Source organism: Opisthocomus hoazin, chromosome 2 (assembly GCF_030867145.1).
Source record: "Opisthocomus hoazin isolate bOpiHoa1 chromosome 2, bOpiHoa1.hap1, whole genome shotgun sequence".
Classification (NCBI taxonomy): Eukaryota; Metazoa; Chordata; class Aves; order Opisthocomiformes; family Opisthocomidae; genus Opisthocomus; species Opisthocomus hoazin.
The window spans coordinates 87745482-87762226 of record NC_134415.1 but is presented as its reverse complement, the minus strand read 5'-3'; the positions used below and the strand labels follow the sequence as shown (position 1 = coordinate 87762226).

General features: G+C 37.4%; 1 protein-coding gene across 6 annotated transcripts in view; it reads right to left on the bottom strand.

The window, feature by feature from the left end:
• EPHA7 (EPH receptor A7) overlaps positions 1 to 16745 on the bottom strand; it is a 175342-nt gene that overhangs the window by 20773 nt on the left and 137824 nt on the right. For 2 of the 6 annotated variants that reach the window (XM_075414351.1, XM_009933317.2), the window contains exons 10-16: positions 14544 to 14669; positions 10113 to 10298; positions 9491 to 9552; positions 8293 to 8502; positions 7079 to 7228; positions 2169 to 2362; positions 870 to 1025 (exon numbers count right to left, since the gene is read on the bottom strand). In XM_075414351.1, the coding sequence (XP_075270466.1) occupies positions 870 to 1025; positions 2169 to 2362; positions 7079 to 7228; positions 8293 to 8502; positions 9491 to 9552; positions 10113 to 10298; positions 14544 to 14669 (1084 nt within the window). Of the gene's footprint in view, positions 1 to 869; positions 1026 to 2168; positions 2363 to 7078; positions 7229 to 8292; positions 8503 to 9490; positions 9553 to 10112; positions 10299 to 14543; positions 14670 to 15926; positions 16410 to 16745 lie in introns of those variants that run through there. The other 4 variants (XM_075414352.1, XM_075414353.1, XM_009933318.2 and 1 more) reach the window with 3 other exon arrangements.

The window sequence follows — 16745 nt, the reverse complement described above, 5'->3', positions numbered from 1 at the left end:
CCTCTCGTAATATACTTCGGGTTGCTTTCAGGACTAAGTTACATATAAATACAAGATATTGGGGATCGTATTCTGCTTCTTTAAGAGATGCCTAGAGAAACTGTTTGCATATTGACCCATACCCATCATGCAAATGAAGAGGAGCAGCTGTTTCAATTCCACCACTACCGGTGCTACTGACCTCATAGAAGCTTGTGGGCTCTGTTGACAGTTCCCAAGCTATAGGCTGAGACCCCTAGTGATACCAGGCAGATAAGAGTAGGGTTGCAAACTTGAGAATATGATTTAGAAACTTGTTTAGAAAACCACTGATCTCTGTAAGAGGAATTACGTGTGTTTGGCAACCACCAGGACAAGTGTTGTTTGCAGGGTACCAAGAAGACCTGTTTAACATGGCAGTACCAATACAGACCATGCTTGCCTTCAGAAAATTATTTTTCTTCTATAGACTTTCATCCCAATACAAAGTCATTTCTTGCAGGATACAGACAGCCCACAGCCAATTAGAAGTAAATTCCACATCTTCCTAGCACACGTCTGGAAGAAGGTACCACTTAGGTAGTGGAGGCAAAATTGTTATTTTCCTATATATACATACTTTGAAATGGGCAACATTCTCCCTCAAACTCTAGCCCCTAGGTGTTATTTCAATTAGTCTCAAAAGCAGGGGAAAAAATGATGCCATATATAGGTAGCAGTGTTACCCTTTCATGGGATGCTCTAAAATAACATCATCAGCTGCTAAACCAGCTGGCTTACCCCCAGGTACCATGCTGGTACTCAGGGTAAAGTTTTGGAGTTGAACATTGTATATTAGTTTACCTAGAAATTCCCTGAATGCAAGTTAAACATGCCCAGTACTAACTTACTCAATAGTCATCCTGGCAACTGATTCAAGAGAGTTGTAGCCTGCTGCTGTGAAATTATCCTTATATCTTTCCATCTTAATAGCTTGTAACCATTCGCCTACGGAGCAGAAAGTGGTAAAATCGGGAGTGTTCTGGTCCAGAAGAGGGCTAATTGGTCTACGGAGAAGGAAAAAGGAAAGTAAGTTGTTTCCAAAGAGAGTAAAACATCAGGGATTATTTTGCAAGGGGAGAGTCAAATAAGTTTGGGGTATTAAAAATGTCAGGACTAGAAAGTAATAGGTCTTTATACACAATTTATATTATTCTGTGAATAGCTCTTGACTAGTCTGTAGCTCACAATACGTACTTCCTAAGCTTATTCACTTAAAAGATGAAAGGTCAGAGTGAGCAAAATCAGCCTAATGGACTATTGTTACCAACAGAAAATCAACCTTATTACCTAGCATGACAGCAGCTGCAACTAAAGTTGCTGAGTAAAATAAAGATGCTGTTCTTTTAAGCATCTTAGAAAATATAGTAGTAGTTATTCTCATTATTCAATTGGATGGGACAAAACAAAGACAAGGAAAGAGTAGAGACACAAAGTAAGTTGCTCAAGATCACACAGCAAATCAGTCAGCAGAAGAACCGGGAGCAGAACACAAGCCAGTTGATTCCCTAGTGCAGTGATCTAGCTAGCAGATCAAAAGATTACTATGAGTAAATGATCCACCTGAGATTTATTACGAAGAAGCCATTAAAAGCTACACCATGAAATACAATGAGATGCGACTACTGAAAGGAGTTAAAGCTAGAAAATGAAAGGTAAACTCTAGAGTGTAACATGTCAAAGTACATTGACTGAGCATGGGAATTATTAATCACTATTTCACAGAATCACAGAATCTATCACAGCAGTTCCCAGGGCAAGGGATGCATCATATAAAACTACAATAGACAATGATCCTTTCCCTCCAGACTTCAGAATTTTAAGAAACAAGGAGAACAAAGACTAGCAGTGGTGAGAGTGTGGAAAAAGTGGAAAAAGTGATGAGCGGGCAGTAGTTTACTGAGAAATGTGTTAGTTCCATGATATTTACTTTCTTTATTTGGGTTATTTTTTTTCAGAAAGTCCTTTTTGGCTTTGTTCAGTGTGGTAATAAAGAAGGGAAAATGAGGGAAGGGAAGAACAGGGAACAGAAGGAAGGAGGAACTGAAAGACACATGGAGTAAATGTGAACTCGAACCAGCCACCAAGTAAAACATCCAGAACTCAGCCATGTGCACCATCACAAGAACACACACTAAAGCTTTTCTTACCTGCTACAGGTTCCCAGCGGGGTTTTCAAGCTATTTGGGTTTCTAATCATTTTGTCCAGAATACCAACTATCTGCTCAAACTTCGGCCTTTCACCGCGTTCCTTCTGCCAACAATCTAGCATCAGCTGGTGCAGTCCTGCTGGGCAATCCATGGGTGCTGGTAAACGGTAGCCTTCTTCAATTGCTTTTATAACCTAGTAGCCAACACAGTTAATCATTTTTCATCAAGGGTTATTTAAGGAATATATATTGCTGCCCAGTTCAACAAATAAAAGAAAAAAAAGAAAAAAAAAAATCAATAACTTAAAATTTTCCATCAGTTTTGCAAAAGTATGAGTCTGTTGTTTTGACACTAGCCTTCACGCTTTCAAATAATTTCCCCAACTTTATCTTTGGGTTTATTAAGCATATTGTTCTGTATCTGCAGAACATATAATATTACCTAGCCAAGTGAGCAGCGGGGAACAACAATTAAAGGCACCAAGGGAGTAACAGCTAGATTGATAAATGTAGTTATTTCAGAAAGCATTATTACTTGCCCCAAGGCTTTTATGAAAGAGTGTGTGGTAGAAGTAACAACTGACTTGTGAATGGATAGGGATCTATGCATGCACATATAAAATACAAAAAGCCTGAAGGTATTATAAAAGGATCCAAGAAAAATATTTAGCAGACAGAAATTGTTAGGGAAAAAAGTTGTATGCTATGTCTAGCCATGTTATATTTATGATAAAGTAGCAGAAATGTGCCACGTGCAAGAGAAGATCTGGCTGAATGGTATTTTAATACATCACCTAAGCAGCAAGTTAGATTAAATAAGAGATGCTGCTAAATGACGATATGACCAAAGGAGACCATAAATGTCTGAAACAAGAATTACACCCACCCGTTGACTTCCTTAGCCAAGTTCATTTGGATTTAAGGAAAAAATAAAAATAGGTAAAGTAAAATAGCAGGAAACTGCTATAAACCTTGAGGGCAGGATAAGAAAGCACATCAGGAAGCAAAGAAGATAAGGCAGGCTTGTGAAAAAGGGCTAAAACACCATTCATGGGGGATTTCATGTATACTGACATTGACTGACATAGCAGTATTAGAATTGCTAAGGAAGGGTGCTTATTGCTGAAGGGTAGTGTATAGGACTGTCTTCTCCCTCAGTTTGTACAGAAAGCAAGATCAGAAGCTGTTCTGGATGTAGTCCTAGGAAGTAGATCTGGTATGATAAATAAGTTGGTGAATATCCTAGGTTTAGTGAAAATAATAACCTCAGATAGAATATATTTCACAGGTTATGTGAGAAAGTACAAAAACTGTGGGCTACAAAGTAGACAGAACTGCAAATAACACAAAACGACCTTCAAAAAGCTGGCTGAAATCTACAATTTTATCAAAACCTTTTGCAGAAATTAAGTTTTGTGGAAAGAGGAGGCATAGCCCAGTGGCAGGGCACTTACTGCAGGTTTGTGTCACAGAATATCCTTCTGACTTCAGCGAATTTGCCTCATCTCCCTGGGCCTCACCTTTCTGCCTGAACATTTAGAACGGCAGTACTGTGCTACAACTCAAAAATGACTGAGAAATATTCAATTCCTGCAGTAATATCTACACCTTGAAGAATGAGTGTGGTGACCTTTTAGGGACAGTGAAGTTATCCATCAGACATGGTGGGGAGAGGGGATTTGTGCAGAACAGGGAAATTGGAAGAACAGTACCATGTAGGAAAGAAAACATTAAAAGTAAAATATAATATCTTTTAGAGCAGCATTAAGCGGAAAAACAAAAGAACAGCTCCTTACGCTTAGAAGCATCTGTGGAATAAAAGTGAAAAATGAGCTACAGTGTGTATGGGACAACCGGTGTGCGATGAAAAGTAATGAAGAAACTTCTGACTTTCAAAAAGGTAAAAGATATTAAACCTGTGGTGCATTCTACATATGACTTACTACAAATGAAGCAGTTGCTTAAGAGGTCAGAACACAGAGACAACCAACGAGGAACAAAAAAGTAGGTAACAGCCACACAACCACGAAAATATTCAAGACACTTAGAATTGGCAGACTATTTAGATAAGACTATATCCAACGGTGTAAGGGACAGTGAAAACATGAATGAAAGGGTCATGAACAGGACTTTTCCATGTTCACTAAGATCTGAGGAACCTGAAGAGAAGTGGGAAGCAAGATGATATTACTCTTAAAAAGCTTTGGGGATACCACAGTATCAGCTTCTTTGATGTGCATTCTGAGCAAGAAGGATGAAACTGGGAAATACAAAATCATGAGTTAGCTAGAGATGGATGAAATTGCTGGGAATATCCAAAACATTGAAAAAAAATCTTAAAATATTGATAAGTAAAGTTTCTTTTAAATAAAAAAAAGTTTGTAAAAAACTTGGGCACTTTGAAAGGTATTACAAATGTCTACTCTGCTAAGAAAGGTAGGGGTGGTGTTCTAAAAATCAGTGCTCGGAGATAATGAAATAGAAGCAGGAAATGACTTTTCTCTTAAATAAGCAAAGCTACAAAGAGAGCACAGCTGGAGTTCTTGCTAATGGAATTGATTTATATTATTTACCCTTCCCAAAATTTGTTTTTCAAATTCCATTTTTGCTGCAGAAAGAGAAAAAGGGAATACTGTTAAGAGTCAAGCATGCTTTTATTACAATCAGGCTATCCGAGCAGATAAAGTAGATTAGAAGAGGGCCAGGTTTGTTCACTGCATATACTGGTTGCCAACAACGAGGTGTTAAATACAAGTAATTGGACAATATAACGCTATCACTCTGCTTCTGGGTATATGATAATAATACAAATTAATAATCATAGTAATGGTAATAAAACCAGGAGCAGAGGAAAGAAAAAATACATAAACCTAATCTCTTGCACTTTTCTGAAGAACTAATCTGCAACAGGGTCAGTAACTAAACGAGAGCAAGAACTAGCGAACATCAACAGTCTAACAGGGGAATAGGGTAAAGTACAGCGGTTTAAGGACTACTGTTACCAGCAAGGACTAAGCTGAGGGGAGCCCACAACTCAGAGAAGTTGGGGGCACTCTCTGTATCATCTGTACTCAGCCCACTGTGCTTCTGCAGGGAGCTTGTAGGATGAGTATTCTTCTGGTGCACCCTAGCTCCAGGTCGCTGCTAAAAGGTGGACTTTCGCTTAAAATGGGATCACAACATAAATTTTTATCCTCCATCAATCTATAACAATGACTTAGAGGAAGAGGGGCAGAATTAAAGAAATGCCATCTAAATATCCCAAGTCAGGAAGACATATTTTTGAGGAGATCTGATCTGGTGTACGACTACACTTACATGCACTTCTAGGCAAAATGATGCACTTCAGATATATAAACTGCCTGACTGTGTATACAAAATTAGAAGAGAGATATTTAGCATTTTTTAGTCCAGTTAAGTACTCCTATTGGTAACTGTGAAGGAGAAAAAATAACTAAGCATAAGATGATTCCAAATTTTTGCATCATAGTTTTACTTGTGGGATTGGTAGGATGTGTGTAAATTTTGTGAGGACAGTCTTGAAGACCACAGCATATAAGAATAAATATTTGAAATTATTTTACTAAGCAACTGATGCATCTTTTAACTATGTGCTATTGAAGATTATTATCTAAGATGCTAAAAAGAGATGAAACTGCAAGAAGTGGCAATTTCTTAGCCAAGTTCATTTGGATTTAAGGAAAAAATAAAAATGTGTAAAGTAAAATAGCAGGAAACTGCTGTAAACCTTGAGGGCAGGATAAGAAAGCATAAGATGATTCTAAAATGATCTTATGATCTCATAATAAAATGATCTCATTCATGAATGAACTTATTTTATGAAAAAAGTTCATTTATGCATTTTACTTGCAGCTTTCAATAGAGGGAATACTTTTCAAAATCCAACAAGAAGCATGAAGATTCCAAAATTTCTACCCTATTTAGAAGTTTTTCCTTATTGTTCCCTGAAAGATAGGTAAGGTTTGCCTTTGAAGCTTGTTATATTCCTGTCAGACTTCTTTTATGTTTGAATCTAGTACAGCAGGAAGGTGTCAAAAGAAATGAAACTCTACTGGGTGTCTAGGGAATGTAAATATTTCTCTTTCTCTGCCCCAAGGACTTGTTTGCCCATATTTTGACAGTCCATGAAATCTTTGACACTGAGACCTGTCAAATATTAACAACTTTGCACTGTGCCAAACTGACTCATCATTTACACTTTTATCTCTTTTTTTTCAACTTTGATGTCGATCATTCAATCAAAAAATAAAATATTAATGAAAAAAAAAAATCAAGCCCCCGACCTGAAGAACTTTAAATGAGACTCTTTCTGACATATTTCTCACCTGCATGGCTTTTTCCTGTGTACTTTCTATATTAATAGATACTTTTGTCAGAAATCAAGATTAACACCCATCTGTTTCGTTACTACTGACCTGTTGCTGGATCATATTTTATGCAAACCAAGGGTATTGTTAAATCAGCATAATTAACTTGAAAAAGCCAAAGTAGGTCATTAACTGCCACTCAGATTTTTAACAACTTTTTTCAACTGTTTAATCATAGCTCTGAGGTCAGAAACCTTAGTTTATTGGAAAAAAATTAATTCCTTATATGCTTAAAGGTAATAAAGTGCACATATTACTATTTTTGATGTTCCAATTTTACTTGATACTCAGGATGGAAACCTACAATGTCCACATGGCAGAAGAACAATTTAGAGATTTATGTAAAAAATGAAAGCTTGATAACTTTTTCATTTTGTGAGAATCCTGCAGTATTTTGATAAATCTTATTTCCAAACCAACATTTTATGCATGTATAGTTAAACACATATGTATGTGTTTACAATATGTAATTTTTGCTTTTCTAACACACACAAGCTTGCAAACAGACAAAGGATAACCTACATCTTGATTTGACATGTCCCAGTAAGGCCGTTCTCCATAAGACATTACTTCCCACATAACTATTCCATAACTCCACACATCACTGGCTGATGTAAATTTGCGGTACTGGATGGCCTCTGGAGCTGTCCATCTCACTGGAATTTTTCCACCCTAAGCAAAAAAAAAAGAAAAGAAGAAAGTTTTCTTTTTTCTCTACAAAATTTCCATATCATCTTCCATAGGGTTCATCTATAATTATTTCTTCCAACATCAAAAACAGCACTTATATCATCAATTATAATTGACCAATTGCAGAATTTTCAGAGGAGTCTAAGGAAGTTTAGGCTCTTAAAATGCTTGTACCACAGAAACTTCAATACCTGTCTAAGCTAAGTCAGATGCATTTCTCTGGAAGTGCTTATCTCTCCATTGATTTCAAGCGGCTGTTTAGATGTCTGATTTACACTAGTCATTTAACTCCTGGCTGGCTCAAACTAGGTGAGGAGAATCTCATTCTGTGCATATAAATCCCATTGACTTGTCATATGGCTCCTCTGAAATCTCAGTCTAACATTTTTAAAACAGGATCCCACTTAGAGCGCAGTGGCAGGAGTGACAGCCGTGAAAGCCAGTGTGCTTTCCTGGATCCCTGCACCTGTCAGAGCAGATTCCAGGGGCCCCTCCTTCCCTCAGCATGAGAAAATAGGTACAGTGAGGCCCCACAGGTGGGAAAGTGGAGCTGGCTCAACAAAAGAATAAATAGCATAGTGTGCCTGATGAATGCTTGTTTAAGAAAAGCATCCCACCCAAAATCGAGAGAAAATAGAGGAGCTAAATTTTGTCACAGTCTAGCCTCAAGCCAGTCAACTTTTTGGTGAGATAAAATCTAGTCTGGAAAATACTAATAGTCTACAAATATTTAAAATGACTCATAGTAAATGAGATCATTAATTTTTTTATGAGGAAAACTTCCATATTTGTTCAAACAGAAAATCATGGGGAAGGGAAGAATGAAGATACTGTGCAAGATTTTTAGAACTTTACTGAATAAAAATGTATATGCTTACAAAAATATCAATCCTTAATTAGAGCCAGATTTCTGCAGAAACTCTTTTCCTTTTGACTGGTTAACATTTCTCAAGCAATTAATGTACTCCTGCTCTCTATAGTCTCTAGAAGACATTCCTCTTAATTACCACATCTCAAAACTACTAAAACCCATCGATTTCTCTTACGGTAGTAGTGTAGACAGCCTCTGGATCATCTTCTATAACTCTGGAAAGGCCAAAGTCTGACACTTTACAAACAAGGTTGCTGTTGACAAGAATATTGCGTGCTGCAAGATCCCTGTGTACATATCCCATATCAGCCAAATATCTCATTCCAGCAGCAATTCCTCTCAACATTCCCACTAGTTGAATGACTGTAAATTGCCCATCGTGTTTCTGGAGGGAAGAAAGGAGCAGCAATTCTTGTTAGTGTAGCTGAGAAGAGAAAGAAGAATTAGTTTTACAACTTCAGCGTTCTACTTATTTACTACTTCTGTGGCAATTCATCCTGGGGCAAAGAAACTCACTTCAAACACAAGTTTTATTTTCTTCAGAGATAAAGTAGTACATCCAGTTAAGAAGTGTGTGAGTAGTTAATGTACTAGAAGAAACAAAACTTGCAAATCATTATGAATTTCTGGCTAAGTCATGAAATGTCTCTTCTAAGAGATTACCTTATGCACAGCTCTTTATAGTTTGCCTCTATATTCTTCATCTCTCAGCACAATCATTTGTATCAAGAAAATAATAACTATCTCCTTTTGGAACCCTAGCCACTGATAATTTATTCGTAGCCTGGAGTTCATAAAACAAACATAACCTTTCTGTTCTCTATATGTGTTTATACATCATCTCACACCGTCTTGTACACCTGCTAAGGAGTCAAAACTGGCCATTTAAGCACACACACTCGAAAAAAAATGCTAAAGTTTTGTTAACTTGTATTTCTTTTTCTTTTGTTCTTCTCTTAAATATAACTATAGTTAATTTAGGGATTCTTGTATGCTGATTTGCACCATGCTGACACATTAAAATTCTGTTCCCAGAAGGTGGAAGATGGGTCTTCAAGCATCGATGATTTGAACTTCAGCTGGTGGCAATAATAAAATCCACTATGTCTATGCCAAATTAAAGCACTTAAATTCCTAGAATGTTTTTATCTGATCCTGCAATTTTTGACCTGATTTTGCTGAAATAACATAGAGAACTGCTAGCATTTGTCAAGCTCCATTTCAGCCTGAAAACCATTTTAATTATACGAAAATCATGTATGTATACATATATATGCACATACACAAAATCATATTTTTTAAAGTGACAATATGTAATATAATATATATGTAACTTAAAACATGTTTATATATGTTTTCTTTTTGGTACTCACCCTAAGAAATGCATCTAAGGCCCCATTCTCCATGTATTCTATTACAATCATGACTGGTTTCCCTGAAAGCAGACAGATTTTGTTTGAGAAACTGTAACACAAACGGAGTGCCTTTTTTGATAAAACATATGTTGTTCCTTTGAAGGACTGAATCATTGAGACAATGAACATTTCTGAGGCCTCCAGCACTGTTATTGAGCTCTAACAAGTTCCTAAATGTCTGCATGGAATGTGGTCATGATTCACAAAATTAAACCATACAAATCAAAATGTCAGTGCGTTTGCCTAGCTCCTGCTGTGTGAACTGGACTCTGGAGTACTGACACTTCATATAATACGAAAGGACGTAAGAAACCCTATCTCTCTTCATGGTCTTTAAGGCTAAATGAAACTAGAAAAATAACATATTTCAAAGTACTTCATCCTCTAATCATGCGTGCATCTTAATTTTTTTCCTCAGCTTGTAGCATAAAGTAAGTATTGTTTTAGTTAGTTACGCATCAGGGGAAAACCAATTAGGAGTGTGTAGCCTGTTTGTAATTTGAATCTTTGACCATGAATAAGCTAAAGTAATTTCTGCCATTATGTTGTTATTTGACTGACAGTTTGAGCCACTGCTTACCTCTGGTAACAACCCCTTCTAAGTGAACAACGTTGGGGTGGTCAAACTGTCCCATGATGCTTGCTTCACACAGGAAATCTCTCCTTTGCTTTTCAGTGTAGCCAACTTTCAGAGTTTTTATGGCTACTGCAACATCTCTCTTGCCAGGAAGCTTTAGACGCCCACTGCACACTTCACCAAACTCTCCTAAAATTAAGCAGATCAATGCTGAATCACTCCAATTGTAGTATCAATATTCTTTTTAGGCCTTGATTCAACTAGCCACCTAAATGTGCGTTTAAATTTAACATGCAAATGTTCATATTTGAAATGGATTACTTAGGGACACAAAGACCGGCATGTGGTTTAAATGAATTGCTAAATACTTTATGGAGTAAACATTTCACTTTAAGCCAATTTACCGGACTGCTACTTGAACCTTTTAAAAGACTTGCTAGTAATTTGTTACATTATTTCATAAATAGAAAATAAATATGAAGTATCTTTCTTAAGAAAATATTATTACTGAACTACCATTTCTAAGCGAAAATGTCATGTCATTTCGCTCTGTCGGGTTGCCTTGCTATCTTTAGATCTGATGGGTTTTTTTCTTCCAAAAGGCAGCTCTTTCAGAGCTGCTTTAAATTTAACATCCTTATGGTGTTAAATGAAGCACTACATTATTACCTTCAAGCAGGATACTTTACTTCACAGATTATGAAATTAAAGGTGTGGCTTATAATAATTTTGCTACATTAAACAAACAAAAGCAAATGCTGCAAGTTTGTAAAAGCCTTCTAAACTAACAGACAATTGGAACTTGAAGATGCATGTGAAAAAAAATGGTCAAACAGCCAGCAAGAAGACCAAAAAAAAGCCTCAACAACCATAATTTGTGAAAGAAGTAGCTGGACTCCATTGGACAAGAAAGAGGATGGAAGCATGTGAAATACGGAGCTCAATGGCAAAATATCTACCTCACTGTTAATGAGATTATGAAAGATTTAAGGATTGTCCCTTGCCTCACAGCCACGTCAGCAGAGAGAGAGAGAGAGACCCCTCTTCTGTAGCAAGGATGAAAAGTCTCTTAGGATATGCAGAAGAAAAGGGTAGTAACCTATCTCACACTGAATAAAGGGGAATATCTCTTAAAAAAGAGAAAGATTCATGGTAAAAATACTTAATAATCTGGTAATTTGCAAATTTATCTAGAGTATGGGAGATATAGATCCAAGTCCCTCCTCCAAATCAAATCAAGTCTGAAATTTATCTGCTGCATACCTGTGGAGTGCCTTAACACTAAACTATTGAGTATACACAAATATGCAGACACACCTACATCCTAGACGTGTTTTGAGGTGACTGGTGAAAAAAACAATTGAATTAGTAAAGATTAACATAGAGTTTTATCAGAGAATCACTTTCGGACATAGACTGAGGTCCGGAGAAACCTGGTGGGATCAGGACTTAAGTGCGCATACACACTGGCAAACTGGCTGGCTGGCAGTGGAGAGAGGTATGCTTGGAAATGGGGCTGAATGCCTGAGGAAGTAGATGTTGAAATGTGCTAATGCGTGAGCTCTGAGAAATCTTCTCTAGGACACCGTCACTGTTCCAGCACTACTGTTCTCCTGACATCCTCAACAGCAGAGCTTAGAAAAGAAAAAAAGCAGTACCCTGGACTCAGCTTCACAGTTCTCCAGCCAGAATGGTAGAACTTTGACCGGACCTTAATGTTTCAAACTGACTTGTTTGGGCAAATCTCCACTCATCATGGCTTGTTTTACGAATCTCATAGGAGATGACTGAATACAGAGTGGAATTCCTCTCCCTCCCATGCTGTGCTAACTGAAATAAGGTTAGCTCCAACCAGCTCCATATACCTCTGTTAACAACATGCTGTACCTGAGCTACTTGGCCAGACAGAATACAACTGTTCCTGCCTGCACAGTTGAGGCATTATCCTCAAGCATTCTCAGGCACTGGAGTCGTGGTCTGAATATCCACATCATAGCCATGAATACCATGAGGCATAGCTGTTACTAACAACTAGCTGCTCACGCCCTTAGCTTGGTGCCTCAACCTCCCTCCTGCACTTCATTAGCAATATGGATGACTACTAGTGAATTAACCACTCACCTCACTCACAGTTCCTAGTCACAAGAACTTACGAAAGGATAACAATTATCTCTAGCAGTATCTTCCAAAATTGTTTTTGTTCCATGCCGAAAACAAGACATGAGTACAAGTGTGTGTGTGTGTGTCTATGTGATACTTCAGAGCCAGGTAATTAGGGTACTTGGCATGGGAGACACTAAGGCTTAACTCCTTTCCAGCTCTCTGTGATCTGACTTTGATTGATTTCCGAAAGCAGATCACTCACACTCAGGCAAACCAGAAACTTGAACTTGCATGTTATGCATTTCGGGCCAGGATGCTAGCCATTGAACTACTTTTATTCCCAAGAAAATAGTAGATTTGGCTGAAATGATGCCCAGAAATGATCCAGAAAAAATGACAAGAGTGGGAATACTGCACAGCCACACAGCCACTAGCTCAGCATGTCAACAAGGAAGAGGCTAAAACAAAGGATTTGTGGTACAAACAAGGACTCAACATAGTGGACACCATATTCTGTATCTGACAGGTGGCTGCAGCAGGATGATAATGAAAATGTTGGCAAGGAAAGCACATATCCCTCATGCAAACTGAGCACAAGCATACTTGCACCCTGTTTGTCTGAGAGAGAGATGGCACTACTCAGTAGTTGATGTGGCCAGCATTGCTGATACATAATGAGACTGCCAAGGGGCTTTTCTGGTGCTGTCACTAGCAGAAATGCTATATTCTTCTTTGATGTATGAGTTTCAGCTGCTTCTTTGGATCTTTAACATTCTGTTGTTCCTGGACTGCATTTGCTTTCAGTCTTCTGTTGTCTACATCAACAGGTTAAAGCCATAGCTAAACCCCATACACAATATGCTTTCACCATGGCACTTCTAATTAACTTTCTTCAGAATGACTACTGACACAAGTTAGATTTTTTGCTATCAGTTATACTCATTAAAATCTAGAATATATTCATCTGCAGTCAACAAAATCAACATTCTCAAATTAGTCTGTCATAACTGTGAAAGCACAGTTTAAACTGTATGCTCTGCAACTGAAGTGTTTTCAGTATTTTGCTCAGAAGGCACTGGAAAAGTCCAGCTGAACACATCTTTGTGCTCTGAACTGCTGCTATATTGATAGTTTTTTAACTCAAAGAAAAAGACAAAGCTCAGTAATTTTTCTATGCTAATCTTGATTTTAAATCTTGTATATTGTGTATTTATTAGAAGAGATGCTGTCATTCTAGCATTACAAAAATTACTAGTTAGCAAGGGCTGGATTCTTGTGCTCTTACTCATTCGAAGGAATAACTTGCTCAGCAGTGTTGTTAATTTCAGTGGTACTACTCCTTGATTAAGACATGATTCAACATGAGTGAGGTTCCTCTAAAGAGGTATTGTGAATTCTAAGTTTAAAGATTTCTTTACAGGTAAACCAGACTGTTTTAGAGATATTTCTTCTCTTTTTAAATAATACCACAGTATGTAATTTATGGTGCATGCCAAAATACAGGGTGATTTTAAAAGTATTCTACTAATACTTTTATAAAACAACAGGAAAGCAAAAGAACATTTCCTCCAGGAATCCAAAGTATTTGATACTTTTCTTAGCCACGGAAACTTAATTTCACTACATGGAGTAGTGCAATAAAAATGTCACATATCTTATTAATGCAAACAAATGAAACTGCCTTTTTAGAGCATGAACACCATGGCTTAAGTAGGTGGTAGACAGTTCAAGATGAAGAAAAGCAATGTAATGCTGGTGCAATTACAATCAGTCATGAGAAGTTAAACAATAACTTTTTGTATTCATAAAATATCAAAAAGAAAAATGGTAGAAGAAAAAACAGCCTTAGGGAAGAATTTGTTATACAGAAACAACACCTTGCTAGTCTGTATTTAAGACTTTGTGCTGCAGCCAGTTTTCCTTACTCACATGAACAAAAATTCAGAGGTCAAAAAGCCCTCTTGCAAAAGGAAAGAGAGCAGAATTCGCACTCATGCCTAATGCCTTTACTCTGTCAGTACATAATGGGCAGCAAAACTGCTCCCCTCCTCCCAACTACATTTTTAACAGCAGATACGGAATTAGAAACCCACAAGCTTTCAATGTCAAACAAGACTCTTCATTTACTTATTTATTTGATTTTTGATGGTTTTTTCCCCCGTTTGTTTTTACATTTTAGAAGCAAGTGCAGCTTCATTGCTCTTAACCACTCTGGCAAATGCAAAAAGTTCTTCTATACTTGAGGTATAATTATTTGCCTGTCATTATGATGTATGAGTTTCGATCTCGGCTAAATGGAACAGTTGAATCAGGAAGCCACGGCAGCCTTACCTGCACCAATCACACGCTCAATTTTAATACAAGAGGCATCTAGCTCCTTGGCGAATTGATGGACAGCTCTATTTGGGTCCTCGTAGGTTTCAGGGTCAATGTAGGTTTTGGTGCCTGGAAATTTAACTGTAATGATGTAAGAAAGCATGACTGTGATGAAGGAAAGGCACTTATTGTGCAGTCAGCCCAGGAATTTCATTATGCAGAATGCTTCTTGGAAGAGTGAACCTGCTTCCACACTGCCTGAGTCAGAGCCGCTCTGAGAGGCAACCTTAGTTTTAGGCATCATCTGCAAGCATGCTGACACAAGTACACAATCCCATCTCTAAAAATGACTAATATTAGCATCCACATCTCCACGTTGAAGTGAAAGAAGTAATAAATATTAAACAGTGTTCAATTGAATAAAATGCAAGGGTTGAATGGGAGTAAACATAAAGCGGGGGAAGTGGTGTAAGACCAGCAGAGGAGTTGAAACTTTGTTTTCTGTGCAAGAACAGCTTATCCTCATTTCCCAGGTTGCATAAACAGCATTTCTTGATATTATCTCTGTCTTCTAGTGGGGTTTGAAAGGGTCCTTCACCTACTTCAATTTGCTTAAACTACTGAATATAACATTATTTACAGATGGTGGCAACAGCCAAGCTAAGCTATTCACAGCACTTAGAATTTATATCCTTAGGTGTGATTCTTGTACTAGAATACAAACACAAGAAACACTTGTAGTGAACTTGCAAAGGCATAGGAAGGGAAAGTTGGCTCTGTGTCACAGCTTTTCTCTCTTTCAAGCACCTAAGTGAATAATATGCAGCAATTTGATTTTTGCTCCCTCTGTCTCTAGTATAGCACTTGGTGCAATTTAGGCAGTGTAACGCTCTGGCCAGCATGTACTTCCCCGCGCCCCGCCCCCCCCCCCCCCGCCCCCCCCCCCCCGTTTGCTGCTGACTCAGCATAATTATTTTTTGCTCTTTGGGTGATAGTAGAAACTTCTGGTGGAAGTAGAGAAATCCTGGAAATCTATTAATCAAGCATTTTTTATGAAATAAATTAGGCTCACAAGGATTACAGTCTTGAGCTTTAATTAAATCAGTGAATTAAATCTCAATATGAAAATGCAAGAGTGTTCCTCTGCTAATTGATACACTGACATACAAGAATCAGATCAAAAGTCAATACAAAACATAAAAAATTTGTGGCTGCTTTGTACTCTTTTAATTGAACATAAAATATTTTAAATTTTAAAATATATAGAAAAATATCTTAGTAATCATGTGTATTTTTGTTTCAGATGGTATTACTGACCAAAAAAAAACAAACCCTTGTAAGAAGGAGAAAGCTAGAGAAATTGTTTGAGTAATCTAATGAATTTATAATGGGAGAAATCATTTGAAATGTTGCCCAGATGTTCTTATCTGCTGTATTATGTATTTAAATAGATGTTCTTCCAATTGTATTGATAATGCTACAAATTTTTAAAATGATAAATAGTTATTTCTTAAAACCAAAAATTGCTAAAGAAAATGAGAAGAAAGTGATAGGTTAACCTCCTGTAATGGTGCTTTCAGGCAGGGAGATGGAGAAGGAGCCATCTTCTTGCGTTTGTGATAAGGGGCCTTGATTGAAGGTAACCTTTTGAATCTCAAGTGGGCCTCTGATGGTTCTTTATTCAAGCTGTCATAAAACATTTTGACAGGCCAAAACTATCCTGGCATACCAACGTGAAATAATGCTGGCCTGGATTTTAAGACATTGTCAGAAGAAAATAGCAGGAGGAAACCAAATATAAATCTGAATTGCTTGACTAACTCCTCCATTGTACTTGTAGCTTCAAGTGTAGCACTTGAGGTCACAGAGAGTTGAGGGGGGCTGAAATGAAATATATGATACTCTGTGAAATACAGTGTCTTAAAACCTGCTTTAAAGAAATGGTTACCTGTAAGTTTTTGTGTTAAGCAAGTGCTTGTTGTAAGTTACGTTTTTGAAAATCCAGTCTGCTACCTCAGCACAGAAGAAAGATGCCTAGAAGTTATGGAGCAAAAGGACACCAAACTGTTGTTCACAGCTCTGTGAAGCTGGTGACCACAGCACTGTGTTCTGTCTCATTCTGTCATGCTTATCAAATAAAATTAAACACTAAATCTTCAATCAACAGACAATAAAAAATTAGCTTGGCAAAAAGTGGCTTGCTTTTGGTGCTGTGAT